This window comes from Phacochoerus africanus, chromosome 2 (genome assembly GCF_016906955.1).
Source record: "Phacochoerus africanus isolate WHEZ1 chromosome 2, ROS_Pafr_v1, whole genome shotgun sequence".
NCBI lineage: Eukaryota > Metazoa > Chordata > Mammalia > Artiodactyla > Suidae > Phacochoerus > Phacochoerus africanus.
The window spans coordinates 220,895,157-220,909,074 of record NC_062545.1 but is presented as its reverse complement, the minus strand read 5'-3'; the positions used below and the strand labels follow the sequence as shown (position 1 = coordinate 220,909,074).

Sequence of the window (13,918 nt, the reverse complement as noted above, 5' to 3'; positions counted from 1 at the left end):
GGTACCTTAGAAATCTATACATAGAACTACCATATGACCCAGAAATCCCACTCTTGGGCATATATCCAGACAAAAATTTCCTTAAAAAAGACACATGCACCCACATGTTCATTGCAGCTCTGTTCACAATAGCCAAGACATGGAAACAACCCAAATGTCCATTGACAAATGATTGGATTAAGAAGATGTGGTATATATACAAAATGGAATACTACTCAGCCATAAAAAGAATGAAATAATGCCATTTGTAGCAACATGGATGGAGCTAGAGACTCTCATGTTGAGTGAAGTAAGTCAGAAAGAGAAAGACAAATACCATATGATATTCACTTATATCTGGAATCTAATATATGGCACAAATGAGCCTTCCCACAGAAAAGAAAATCATGGACTTGGAGAACAGACTTGTGGTTGCCAACGGGAAGAGGGTGGGAATGGGGTGGTTGGGGAGCTTGGGGTTAATAGATACAAACTATTGCCTTTGGAATAGATTAGCAATGAGATCCTGCTGTGTAACACTGTGAACTATGCCTAGTCACTTATGATGGAGCATGATAATGTGTGAAAACAGAATGTGTACATGTATGTGTATCTGGGTTACCATGCTGTGCAGTAGAAAAAAATTTTATTGGGGAAATAACTATTAAAAAATAATACTAAAAAAAGAAAATGATAACCTGGCCTTTGTCAAAATTTAAAACTACTCCTCAACATAAGACATCCTTATGGAAATAAATAAGCAAGCTATAGACTAGGAGATAACATCCATTAATTACATATCTGATACATGCCTGGTACCCTGGATATATAAAGAACAACTCCATAGATAAACAACCAGTTATTAACAGGCAAATTTCAATTCATAATCATGTGAACAACTGCTTAACATTATTAGGGATCAGAAAAATGTAAACTAAAACCACAATGAGACACAATCACATAACCACCAGAATGAAAAAAATTAGACTGAAAGATCAAATGTTGGCAAAGATGTGGAGCAATCAGAACTCTCACCCATTATGGTGGGAGTATAAAATGCTACAACTTTGGGGGGAAAAATCTGGCTATTTCTTATAAAACTAAGCATATAACTTATTCTATGACTCAGCAACTTTATTCCTAGATACTGATAAGAGAAATGGAAAAAAAATATAGTCCAATACCCATCATAGCCAAAATCTGGAAACATCTCAGTGTACACCATATGAGAATGAGTATCTTCTACAACTAAGGATATAAACAAGGAACCACAGTGAGTGAAGTAGAAGAGGCAGAGGTGCCATATACTCAAGACCCAGACCTACAGGTGGACAACCCATAAGCAGGAGGATAATTACACTGCAGATGTCCTCCCTAAGGAGTGAGTAGTCCAATCCCCACATCAGGCTCCCCAGTCCAGGTGTTCTTGCACTGGGAAGATGAGCTCACAGAACCTTTGGCTTTGAAGACCAGCAGAACATACTCTCAGGAGTCCCAGAGGTCTGTGGGAAATACAGACTCCATTCTTAAAAGGCACACATAAAATCTCACATATTCTGAGACCCATGGCAAAAGAAGTTATTTGAAATAAGACTGGTTTAGACCCATCCACTGATCTCTGAGAGCCTCACAGAATGGCAGGAATGAACTAGAGCTCACCCTGGGGATACAGACACTGGCAACAGTCATTTAGGGGAGCTTGTTCTGCCACGTGGACACTGGTGCTGGCAAATGCCATTCTGGAAATCTCCCTCTAGCTTATTACCATTGGGACCTGCCCACCAGTCTTTCAGCATCAGTACTGGCCAAAGCAACTAGCCAGGTGGAGACAGCTCCACCCACTAGCAGACTTGCAGCCTTGACCCCTGAGCTCATAGCTGTCCTGGGGACCCTATCCTATCCACCAGAGGGGCCAAGATGTCAAGCTTGGCTCCACATACCAGTGCCCTAGCAATCGCTCAGCCAGACCTCCTGAGCCCTGTAGCCAGAGACCCTGGGACCTGACTCTGCCTAGCAGGGGGTAAACACCAGCTCCAGAGCCCTCTGGGTCCCCCACCCTGCCCACCAACCCCACCAGTGGGCCAACGCCAGGTTTAGGACATCCAGGATTCTGCAGCCAGCAGCTTCATGACTCAACCCCACTGCAAGTGGCCAGAAATCTCTCAGTGTCTTTGAGTCTTTTCTTCAAATACTTCTGTTACACTTTAGTTTACTTCTTTGTTGCTAGACATTTGCTGTCCAGAGTCTAAAAATGCTCAAGAAATGACTCAAACACAAAAACAGAATGAAACCACTGACAACTCAACCTGAAAATCACATTTCAGCAAACAACTTCATCTTTAAGGAGAATCGACAACAGTTGTGAAAATCCAGATAATTCTTGCATCCTTTCCTGAAGCTTTGGATGAAGAAGAACAAAAACGAGAGGGAAAGGGGTGCTAAGAATATACATGTTCTCATGGTCTAGGGAAAGGCTGACTGTTCCCTAGCCACGGCATCAAGTAAGCACAAAACCAGTTTTAAACCATTTTATCAGTTGCTCACATCAGGAACCACATTGCTGAAAGTCAACCAATCAGATCTGCTTTTGGAAAATCCGTAAGACTTACCAGCAGGAGACTCAAACTTCAGCAAAGCACTGTTGTAGCCCAGGGTAATCAAGATGGATTCCTGTCCCACACAGCAACATTCAGTGTCTCTGGTGAGTGAGCATTTGAAGACACAGACTCCATCAGCTATAAAAGGTGGGAAAAATTACAAAAGGATTAGGAAAATCATTTCTGAGCAATTTTAAAAAGTTTGGCCATTCCTACATTTCTCCCTGTTTTCAAGGCTCCCCATTTCTATCTCTACTTTTTGGCCCTGCCCACGGTGTGCGGAAGTTCCTGAGCCAGGGATCGAACCCAAGCCACAGCAGTAACAACACTGGATCCTTAACCCACTATACCACCAGGGAACTCCTCTATCTTCTTAAAAGAATGCCTCCCGGGATATATGCAAATATGAGGATGAATGTAACCACGACCAAAACCCATGGGTTAGCATAGGGCTCAAAACTGACTCTTGTTTCCTGCCTTTCAGTACAGGGATCCATTCTCTATAACCCTCGTATTCTCCACATTATTTTGTATCTCTTGACACCATCACAGGAGAGATTAGGTAATGTCTTCATGGGTGATTCTTGAGCACCTACTATGTGCCAGAGATATCACAACAAATCTTCACTGTAAGTGTCATCACTGCCAATGTTCCTAGGTGTATACAAGGAACAGATTTTAGGTCCAAAATATGCGGATCTAAAAAGTGGCAGAACAGGAGTTCAAACCCAAGTATTTGACCCCACACCATGTTCTTCCTCCCACCACGTGAAAGCAGGATAAAGAGGGAGCTTTGTTTCTGCAAGCAGAACCTATATAGCAAGTGGCTATGGTCTCATCAGATTCATCCATGGATAACTGGGAACTAACTCTCAACTCTTTTTACAGGTGAGACGGGCCTTTCGCCTTGAGGTTACTGTAGTGTGGTAGCAAGAGCAATGAAACTTGCAGTTTTGCTTTCATCTTTGATATTTAGTCACCAAGGAACTTCAATCACCTAGTCATTCTGAGCCACATTTATTTATGATATAAAATAAAAAATATTGCTGCTGATTTCATTGGCTTTTTGTGAAGACTCAATAATAAAGGGAAAATAATTTCTAAGATCCTATTAAAAACAACAAGGGACTATTATTATTTCTCTCATTATAAAGTAGACCCTAGTTTCTAATGTTTTCCATTCCCCCTTACAAAATTAAATACAATATGTGTATTAACTTAAAAACATAATTATATATAAAATTCTATTACACATGAGCATATGTATATTCAAAACACACATACACAGAATTAAAATGACCAAATATTTTCAAATATTTTCATCCATGATTTCAATTAAGTAAGTGCCTCCTGATGGAAGCATTCACAAATATTTTTCACAAAACATCTTGGCTGGTTAAATAGTGCAGATGTTTTGAAAACATTTTCTGGCATGCATCATGATTACAGGTTTAGATATTATAGCCCAGTGAGTGTCTTAAAGGCATACATGTCTCCTGGCAGGGAGGGAGCTGTGAATGTAGACACAGAGGCAGGGAGCCTGGGGCTCCATTAAACAATATGGGGCTGTTGTTTGTTTGTTTAGTGGTTTTTTTTTTTTAAATCATAAGAAATAATTTTCCCAAGAAATCAGAGTTTCTAGCATTTATCAATTGTTTCTTTTATGGTTTAGAGGTAGAATAAGAGAGGAAGAAGAAGGAAGGAGGACCGTAGGTTTCTTCGGTCCCTTGTACATAGTAGAGTCTGTGAGCTCTTTGCGGGCAGGGACAATTTTATTATATTTTCACAATCAGTATCGTTTTTTTCATCTGAATCAAAACCTAGCCCAGTACAGCATACTTAATAAATGCATGTTGAATCAGTGAAACTATTTCTCTCTGTATTGATTGCATACCACCCTAGAATAGGTTAAAAAAAAAAAAAAAAAGCTTTACTTTTACCTGGTTCAATTCTTCCTAACCAGAGAGGCTCCAGAAATTTTTTATTTATTATTGTTTGTATCATTGTGATTTGATTACAATATAAATTAAGTAGCTTTCCTCCTACTTTTATAAATTGAGAAACACCTGTCTGTATATCCTCTTTTCATTTCTTTTTATTTATTTATTTTTCTTTTTTGGCTGCCTGCCCCACAACATATGAGTTCCCAGGACAGAGATCAGATCCAAGCCATACTTGTGACTTATGGCACAGCTGTGGCAACACAAGATCCTACTGTGGTAACCCAGATGCTTAACCTACTATGTCAGGCTGGGTATCGAACTTGTGTCCCAGCACTCCAGAGATGCTGCCGATTCTGTTGTGCTACAGCAGGAATTCCATATCCTCTTTTCTTCATCCTCTCTCTACCCTATGTTTAAATATGGTTGGAAAATGTCCTTTTAAGTATGCAGCAAAATCCAGAAAGTAGTGATAATTACTCAAAATTTTAAAAACCTACATATGGCAAATTTTTAAATACTTTAAACCAAATTAAAAAGCAATGATAGGAGTTCCCGTCGTGGCGCAATGGTTAACGAATCCGACTAGGAACCATGAGGTTGCGGGTTCGGTCCCTGCCCTTGCTCAGTGGGTTAACGATCCGGCGTTGCCGTGAGCTGTGGTGGAGGTTGCAGACGCGGCTCGGATCCCGCGTTGCTGTGGCTCTGGCGTAGGCCGGTGGCTACAGCTCCGATTCAACCCCTAGCCTGGGAACCTCCATATGCCACGGGAGCGGCCCAAGAAATAGCAACAACAACAACAATAACAACAACAACAAAAGACAAAAAAAAAAAAAGCAATGATAAACTAGGAAAATATTTTCAACATACATAACAAAGTCTCAATATCCCCAGTATACAATCAGCAAAAAATATGATGCAAGCAACCCTTCTGAAAATTTAGTAAGGGCTTAATAGACAACTGGCAACTAGAAAAGTGCTGATAGCAAAGAAATGTGAAAAAATAATGAATCTCAGAAATAATCAAAGAAATGTATGACAATAAGATCACACTTTTCATATCTCACTGTTAAGTTTTTAAAACTATAAAGTGACATAATCAAATGTTAGAGAGTATGTGAGTAAAAGTGAATGGCAGTTATTTGGCATGTAAATGCCTCCATTTCTGGAATATATTCTGCCCATGTGACTCAAAATTTAAAACCTATGTATTCTCTGTTAGACACTCTACTCATAATATAATTTCTTGCACAATGTACTTTATCAAGTGTGGACAAATGCATATTCAAGGGCATTCATCTTAGAACTGTTTATTATAGCTAGCAAATGCAAAGAAGCTAAGAGCCCACCATCAATTACATGGTTGGTTAAATCACACATGGTACCACCATGCTAAGGCTAAAGAACAATGTGTATAATACTATTGTAGCAATTTAATGTTGTGTTTATCTTTGGAGAAAACTGTCTTAAAAGATATATACCAGACTTCCCTGGTGACCCAGCAGGTTAAGGATCTGGCTTTGTCACTGCTGTGGCTTGGGTCACTGCTGTGGCTCAGGTTTGATCCCTGGCCCAGGAACTCCCCCATGCTATGGATGCAGCCAAACAATAAAATAATATAAAATAAATAAAAGATATACACCAAAATGTCATCAATGGTTTCTCCTGAACAGAGAGATGATAGATCATTTTTATTTTTCCCCATAAAGTTCTATCTTTTTTGAATTTTCTACATGACTACTAATTTTTACAATAAAAAAAAGAACAAGAAAGCTATTTTCATCTGATAAAAAAAAAACCATAAAGACATACTACCAATTGCTAAAGTAGTTAGCATGTTAACTACAAAAGTAATTAACACATTCTCATTCTTGGTGGGTATTACCAACTTTTTAACTTTCCCATTTATTAGATACTAATTGGTACTTCATTCATTAAAAATAAGTATTTAGGATTTTTTGCATTCAATATAATTCTCATTTTAAAAACCATTCATAGAAATGAATGTTTTTTCCTGTATTATATTTGCTAATCTTATATCTTGTGTTGATTTCCTTTCCTGTCCTTTGACCATGTTAATATATTAAACAAACATTCTGGAATTCCTGCTTTTCTCTGCTTGCAAATTCTGCAGGTTAAAGATCTGGAGTTGTCTCTGTATCAGCTCAGGTTGCTGCTGAGGCTCAGGTTCAATCCCCAGCCTAGTGCAGTTGGTTATGGATCTGGCGTTGCTGCAGCTGTGGCATAGGTCACATCTGCAGCTCAGATTTGATCCCTGGCCCAGGAGCTTCCATATACCTCAGGAAAAAAATTTCAAATAATGTGATCAAGATTAATGCACAGCTATTTTAGAGGAGAGTGTATTTATCAACCAAGAATTATCTCTCTCTCTTTTGTTGTTGTTGTTATTATTATTATTATTATTTTGGCTGCACCTGCTGCATGCACAAGTTTGGGCCAGGGATTGAATTCAAGCCACAGCAGAGATAACATAGGATCCTTAACCCTCTGAGCCACCGGGGAACTCTTAGAATTCCGTCTTTTTAAATTTAAAGAATTTACATTACAAAAATGGAGAAATACAAAAAAAATTATTGGAGAATACATATAAATCAAAGATCAGGAAATAGCATCAAACTGGTGAGAAGCAGGGGTGGTGTGGAGATCGTTTCCAACATACACTGTACTAAGGGACCAGGCATCTATCTTTCTATCAAGAAAGATTACCAGTAATAATAACTACCTTTGCAGAGCACTCTAGTTCCCTCTGCACACATCTCATTGCATCTTTTCAGTGGCACAGAAAACTGCTGCTTCTGTGTATTCACTATCATTCTTCTCTGAACTTTGCTCTCTTCAGTGAGCCTCTCTGCTACCTCTTGAAGGGCAAGGCCTGAAACCCTCATGGCAGCAAAGTAGAATAAGTTCATGTGCACAAAATTTAGTCAGCTTTAGGAAAGCCGAGAGCCCTATTGTTTGCTCCTTGAGGAAAAGCCACTTGTTCTACCAGAGAACTCTCAAAGAAAATCACAGGGACAGTGATTACTCTATCCTCCACTGCAGCCTTATCTGATAAAACATCCAAAGGCACACAAAGACATCCAGGATCCACCCGTTTTACTAGTGCATCCAAGAAAACATGGAAATGCCGCACAATAAATAAAGTCAGGACAATTGTCCCTCCTCTCTTAACCAATACCTCTCTACTTTTCCACATAAATACCCCGTCTCCTTTTAGCCTATGCAAATGCAAAAGGTGAACCTTCAAAGGAAAGCTACAACACTCATTGACCAGGAATATTAGATATCAGGCATGGTCTATAAGAGAGATCTAAAATATACTTTTTACATAAATTCCTGGACAGAAGAGCACTCATGACCCAATATCATGGCATTATGCCAATTCTTTGCTAAGTAACCCCTTTAATATTTTTCTGCCGAGAAACAGAAAGTTAGTTTACCTAAAGAATATTTCCTAGACATGGATAACTTAAAGAAGGACTGGGAATTCCCGCTGTGGCACAGCAGGTTAAGGATCCATCATTGTTTCTGCAATGCTTGGATTCAATTCCTGGGCTAAGAACTTCCATATGTTGTAGGAATGGCCAAAAAAAACAAAGGACTGAATAGGAAGCATCTATTATAGATGGAGTAAATTATATAAACAACTGTGCTGTTATTTATTTATTTTTTGTCTTTTTGCCATTTCTTGGGCCACTCCCACAGCATATGGAGGTTCACAGGCTAGGGGTCGAATCAAAGCTGTAGCTACCAGCCTACGCCAGAGCCAGAGCAACGCAGGATCTGAGCCGCGTCTGCGGCCTACACCACAGCTCACAGCAACGCTGGATCGTGAACCCACTGAGTAAGGGCAGGGATCGAACCCGCAACCTCATGGTTCCTAGTCAGATTCGTTAACTACTGCACCACAACGGGAACTCCCGTACTGTTATTTTTAACAAACCAAACTTAACCACAGAAAATGAGTATAAGGGAAAAAGGACAGGATTATGAAACTCTAAGAAATCCAATATTAAAATCGGGCATCAATGCTGAATAACACAGTTTCCTAGAGGATATGATACAATAGTAATAAATGAATTATCCATAGCTTCTTCCTCTCTTCTACCTGGTAAGAATTTTATATTCGAAAGATCAGATTCTAAGCTTTTACTTGCCAGAGTTATGAGAGTGAAGAAAAACTGAAAATGGCTTGATTGATTCAGGTTGAAAGAGGTTAATAGCAGAAAAGATTTGGAGGTGGTTTTAGAGTTGACAACTGGGGTAACAGTCATATGTGAGAGACAAAGAGACAGAGAGAAAGAGGCTTTTAAGAATTCAGTTTCAAAATAACAATGCTTTAACTATCATCACTAATTATGATTACTGACACAGGTGTCTAATTGTTTTACTGCTGTTTTGGGTTGGGGTCTGGTTTGGTTTTGTAAATGCCTTCCTCTATATTTTGTTTTATAGTTATGCTAAGTCTGCACTATCAAATCATATAGTCATTACACAGTAGGATTGTTCCATTTGAGCATTTTTTTTTTTGTCTTTTTAGGGCTGTAGCATATGGAGGAACACTACTCCAGGCTAGGGGTCTAATCAGAGTTGTAGCTGCCTCCCTACACTATAGCCGCAGCAATGCTGGATTGGAGCCACATCTGCAACCTACACCACAGCTCACAAGGCCAGATCCTTAACCCAGTGAGTGAGGCCAGGGATTGAATATGTGTCCTCATGGATACTAGTCAGATTCATTTCTACTGAGCCAGGATGGGAACACTCATTTGAGCACTCACTTAGTAACCATCTAATGCTCTCCACCAATCCTATGTAGAGACCTCTCTTAGTCTTTTTGGTTGCCAAAGTCATTTTCTATTGGAATCTTAGGAAGGGCTTGCTGAAACAATTTTTTTAGTAGATTCCTTAGGAGGGGTCATGGGAACAAGATTCCATGAACTCTTGCATGCCACTCATTGTCTTTGATTTTTATATTTTTGAAGGTCAGTTTCTCTGGATATAAAATCATTGGCTCACATTTTCTTTCCCTGAAGATCTTTACTACGCTACTGCGTTTTCTTCTAGCATATAACATTGTTGTCAAAATGTCTAGTGATAATCAAATTTTCCCTCTCTTAGCAGTTAACATGCTAATGTTGTCTAGATTTCAAAGGACTTTTTTTTTTCTCTTTCTTCAGAGGTCAGTAATTTTTACCAGGATGTGTCTTATGCTGGCCATTCTAGGTCAATATTTTCAGTATAAAGTTTATTCCTTCAACCTGCATTTTCAATTATTTCAGCAAGTTTTTCTGAATTGAAACTTTAGTATTCGTTTCTTTGTTCTGATATCTTCTTCAGAGACTCTTACATATATGTTGGATCTTCTCTGCTTAAGTTTCTTTCTTTTGAATTCTGTTTGTTTTTACAGTCCCTCTTATATTTTAGAAAACATCCATCTTTTCCCCTTTATTTGATGTATTTTTTGTTCCTTCTAGTTTAGTCTTCATTTCTAAAATCATTTTATTTCTAATTATTTCCTGAATTTTGTCATTTCATTTCTGAGTTTGTCTAATTCTGATTTGCTATTATTTCATGCCCTGTGTAATTTTCTTACTGTTTTGTTTTGTAAGTAATTAGTAATTACTGTTACTAATTTGTTTTGTAAATTAATCTCACAGACATATTTTTGGAGTATGTCTTTGGAGTATGCTTTCACTGCTGCTAGGGATGTTATTCTGGCCCTGCCCACCTTTTTTATTAGAGTAATTCTGTATGGAATTTGACTTCAATATTATTCTGTTGCTCATTTTAATGTAAATATCATTTTCCTGAACTTTTAAAAGGATGATAATTACACATACAGTTTTATCAGAAACTATCAAATTCTTTTCTCCAGTGACTGTGATATTAAACATTCATATCAGCAATGGAAGAATGGTCCAGTTTCTCTACATATTTGACAACATTTGGTGTTTTGCCTTTAGACATTCTGATATTGGTATTTCTTTGTGAGTTTAATTTGGACATCCCTGATGGAAAATGATACAAAACATCTTTTTATGTGTTTATTTACCACCTGAATATCCTCTTCAGTGAGTGTCTATTTATTCATAACCATTTTCAAAATGGATTGGTTTGGGGGGTTGTTTTGTTTTGTTGGTTTTTGGGTATTTTTTACTATTGAGGTTTGAGAGTTCTTCATATATTCTAGATACTGGTCCTGTGTCAGATATGTGGCTTGCAAATATTTTTGACCATTCTGTAGACTGTTTTTTCATTCTCTTACTAGGGTTTTTCAGAGTGAAATTTTAATTTTGATAAAGTCCAACTTATCAGTTTTTCCTTTTATGGATCACCTTTTGGTGTCAAGCCTAAGAACTCTTTGCCTGAAACTCTTGACCTTGCTTGTTCTATCACTTCATTACATCTTAACTGGAAAATGGTAACAGTTTCTCCACTGTTATCTGCTCCAGCAATTGAAAATGAGTTCATGCTACTCGAAGCTACCAGATTACAATTAATGAAGCACATGTGCAGTCATTGCAGTGCTCTGCTCAAACCTTCAAAGATTCCCCACTGAATATTAAAGAACAGACTCTTCTGCCTGGAATTGTAAACCCATGCACCTTTCCTGCTTTTATCCAACCAATCTACAATCCCCTAAACATATACCATACTCTAGCCAAACTAATTACCAGTTGCTCTGCAAGAAGTGCTTATAATTACGGTGGCAGTAGGGAGGTAAATTGGAAGAGCAGAACTTCTGAAGTGATAAAGAAAATCAATTCTGCCACTGAAAACACTGTCTAATTTATCAATGTCCATTTTAAATGCCAACACCCTATGGCACCTCTCCCAGTCGTTCCCAACTAGCATATGTTATCTCCGTTGTTTCACTAATGCAACAGTACTTTGAACCTCTGTTACAGCACTTAAATTACTCTCCCTATTGCCGCATAGTCTTAAACATTTTGCAACATGTCAGATCATACATGCGCAGGAACTACGTCCTTCTTAAGTTCCCTGGTGGCTCAGGGGCATTGTCACTGTTGTGGCTCAGGTCATTGCTATGGCATGGGTTTGATCCTTGGCCCCCAAACTTACACACGCCACGGGTGTGGCCAAAAAGAAGTTAACTTTAGTAATTGTGTCCTTCTTATCTATGATTCCTCTAGAGGACCTGGTACACAGCAGGGATCATCACTTACTCTGGTGAATGAAACCACCCTCAGCATCACTCCAGTTCAGACACATATGGCCTGTATGTCATTTCCACTGCTGAAAACAAAGTACAAAGACAAACTCATCTTTCTAGCCTCTGAATCAGCTTAAATATTTTTGTAACCATTCTCTCTCTTCTTCCACATCCTTCTCTCCACACATGACCACAGCAGAAAGAACAAATAAACACTAAAACCAACTTCATAATGAAAATTTAAACACCTCTGTGACCAATATTTTCAAATCAGAAGGAAATAACATTTCATACTGCCTTTGATGAAAGAGTTTGCCACTTCCCTAACAGTTCTGTAGGAGCCTACTGCTCCCTCAAATTTGCAATGCTTTTCTGAGTATCCTTCAGCTCTGCCTGTCATTTCTCATGGTGGGAAAGTGACTAGGGGCCAGAGAGCCATGGTTAGTTAATGGAATTAAATAAAGGGGGTAGTGGATATTGTTCTTTTTTGAGTCTCAACTCTTTCCTATCAAATACATGTCTGTTGTTTCCAGAACAGAACTCAGTACATAGAATATGGTTGATACATGTTTATTGAATTAAATAGGGGAATCAATACAGTCACAGAAGCTTTGTTCATGTCCTAAACCACATTAAAAACAAAGAGCATATAAATATCAGAGCATTACATATCTCAAAGTGTCAATCAAACACTTGGTATTTTCAGTTGACATTTTTTTCAACTCTGGCAAATAGTTCGGAGCTTTTGGTTTATGAAATGTTTTCCAGTCATGATAAAAGGTCAAGAAAAAGTTCACGTCCTCATTTCTCCATAAAAATGTAAAATTCTTAATTCTTCCTACTTTCCCTGAAGAAGCTGGTCATTTCGGATTTAAATTTAATTTCGATTTGAATGTTTCTGGAAGATCACCAACTTTCTCCTTGTGTTTTTTTAGAATATGAACTATTCTCTTGAAGTTAATCAGTTGGGGATAATTGCTCTGCTGTGGATTCACTAGCTATAGCAACAAAAAAGTGATAGCTTCCAATGAAAGAGTATAAAAAAACAACTTCGCTGTCAAGAGCTGTTGTAGAGATTCATTACTGTTTTCGCTCTGCAGCAGATGTGGTGAAACCAAAAATCTGTAAGCCTTGGCTTGGGGATTTATTCATACATGGACATGCAGCTAACATTTATAAGCATCTGCTCTAAGCCAGTCACTGTTGAGTGGCACTAAGGAAAGATGCAAAGATAACTAAACTTTTACCCACAGCCTTGAGAAAGCTCACAGTGCAAGAGGTCTGTTGAAAGGTTATGGTGCCTTAGAGAAACAAGCAAGAAATTTTGCCTTGTAGATCGCTCCCTCATAGGAGACTTTACAGTAGACTTGAGCCTTGGAAGAAAAAGGCTTTCCAAGGAGACAGGAAAGAAGGGAGAAAGGTCATTCCAAGCACTGGGAACAGCCTATGTAATAGGCTAGTGAATGAGTAAGGCAGATTTGGAAATTCCACTTCATTTGTAAGTGACATAATGAATATCAATACATCAGTCTGCATAGGGCACTGGGAAATGGGACTTTAAAAGGTTTTCATTTGCTGCAATTAATGTTGCTATCTTGACTGACAACAGTTGCTTATAGAAATGGAGCAACAGAGGAGCTATCCACCTTGGTTGAGCACTTTCACACCCTTTACCTCATGTGTTGCTCACTGCTATGCCACAGATGGATTCCTTTTGCCCATTCTCTAAACACAGAAGCTGAGGCTCAGAGTTTATGGGGGACTTGCTTAAGCTTGTGTCAGCCTGGATGGTTTCAAATCTATTCTCACTGCTCTCTCTACATTACGCAGCTCTCTATGACAAGTAAAAAGAAAGAAGAAAGGGACAGAGAAAAGCATTTCAACATTTCTCAATACATGACCTCTGAAATCTTATTTTTCCAAGAAGTCAACTGTAAATATACCCTTCTCTTACTATTTAAGCTTAGCTAGTCTTAAAAGTCCACTTCAAAGCCCACCAACTCCATGAGGGGTATTGGATGGACTCTAGCCCATAGGCTCACCCTTGCAAAGAAATAATTAAGCATAGCTTTCTCTCACTACATTAACTTTTTGCCATAATTTGTTTAACTGCTCTTTTTGAACCAGTCCTATCTTCCCATTAATTGATAAGCCCCTTCTGATGCCCTATGCATGTCTTTTTACCCAGAAATCCCCAGCTTAAG

At 38.5% G+C, this 13,918-nt stretch overlaps 1 protein-coding gene across 2 annotated transcripts in view; it reads right to left on the bottom strand.

Annotated features, from left to right (window-relative positions):
- LOC125120029 (histone-arginine methyltransferase CARM1-like) overlaps positions 1-13,918 on the bottom strand; it is a 267,252-nt gene that overhangs the window by 169,798 nt on the left and 83,536 nt on the right. For both annotated transcript variants that reach the window (XM_047767702.1, XM_047767704.1), the window contains exon 2: positions 2,589-2,714. In XM_047767702.1, the coding sequence (XP_047623658.1) occupies positions 2,589-2,714 (126 nt within the window). The remainder of the gene's footprint in view (positions 1-2,588; positions 2,715-13,918) is intronic.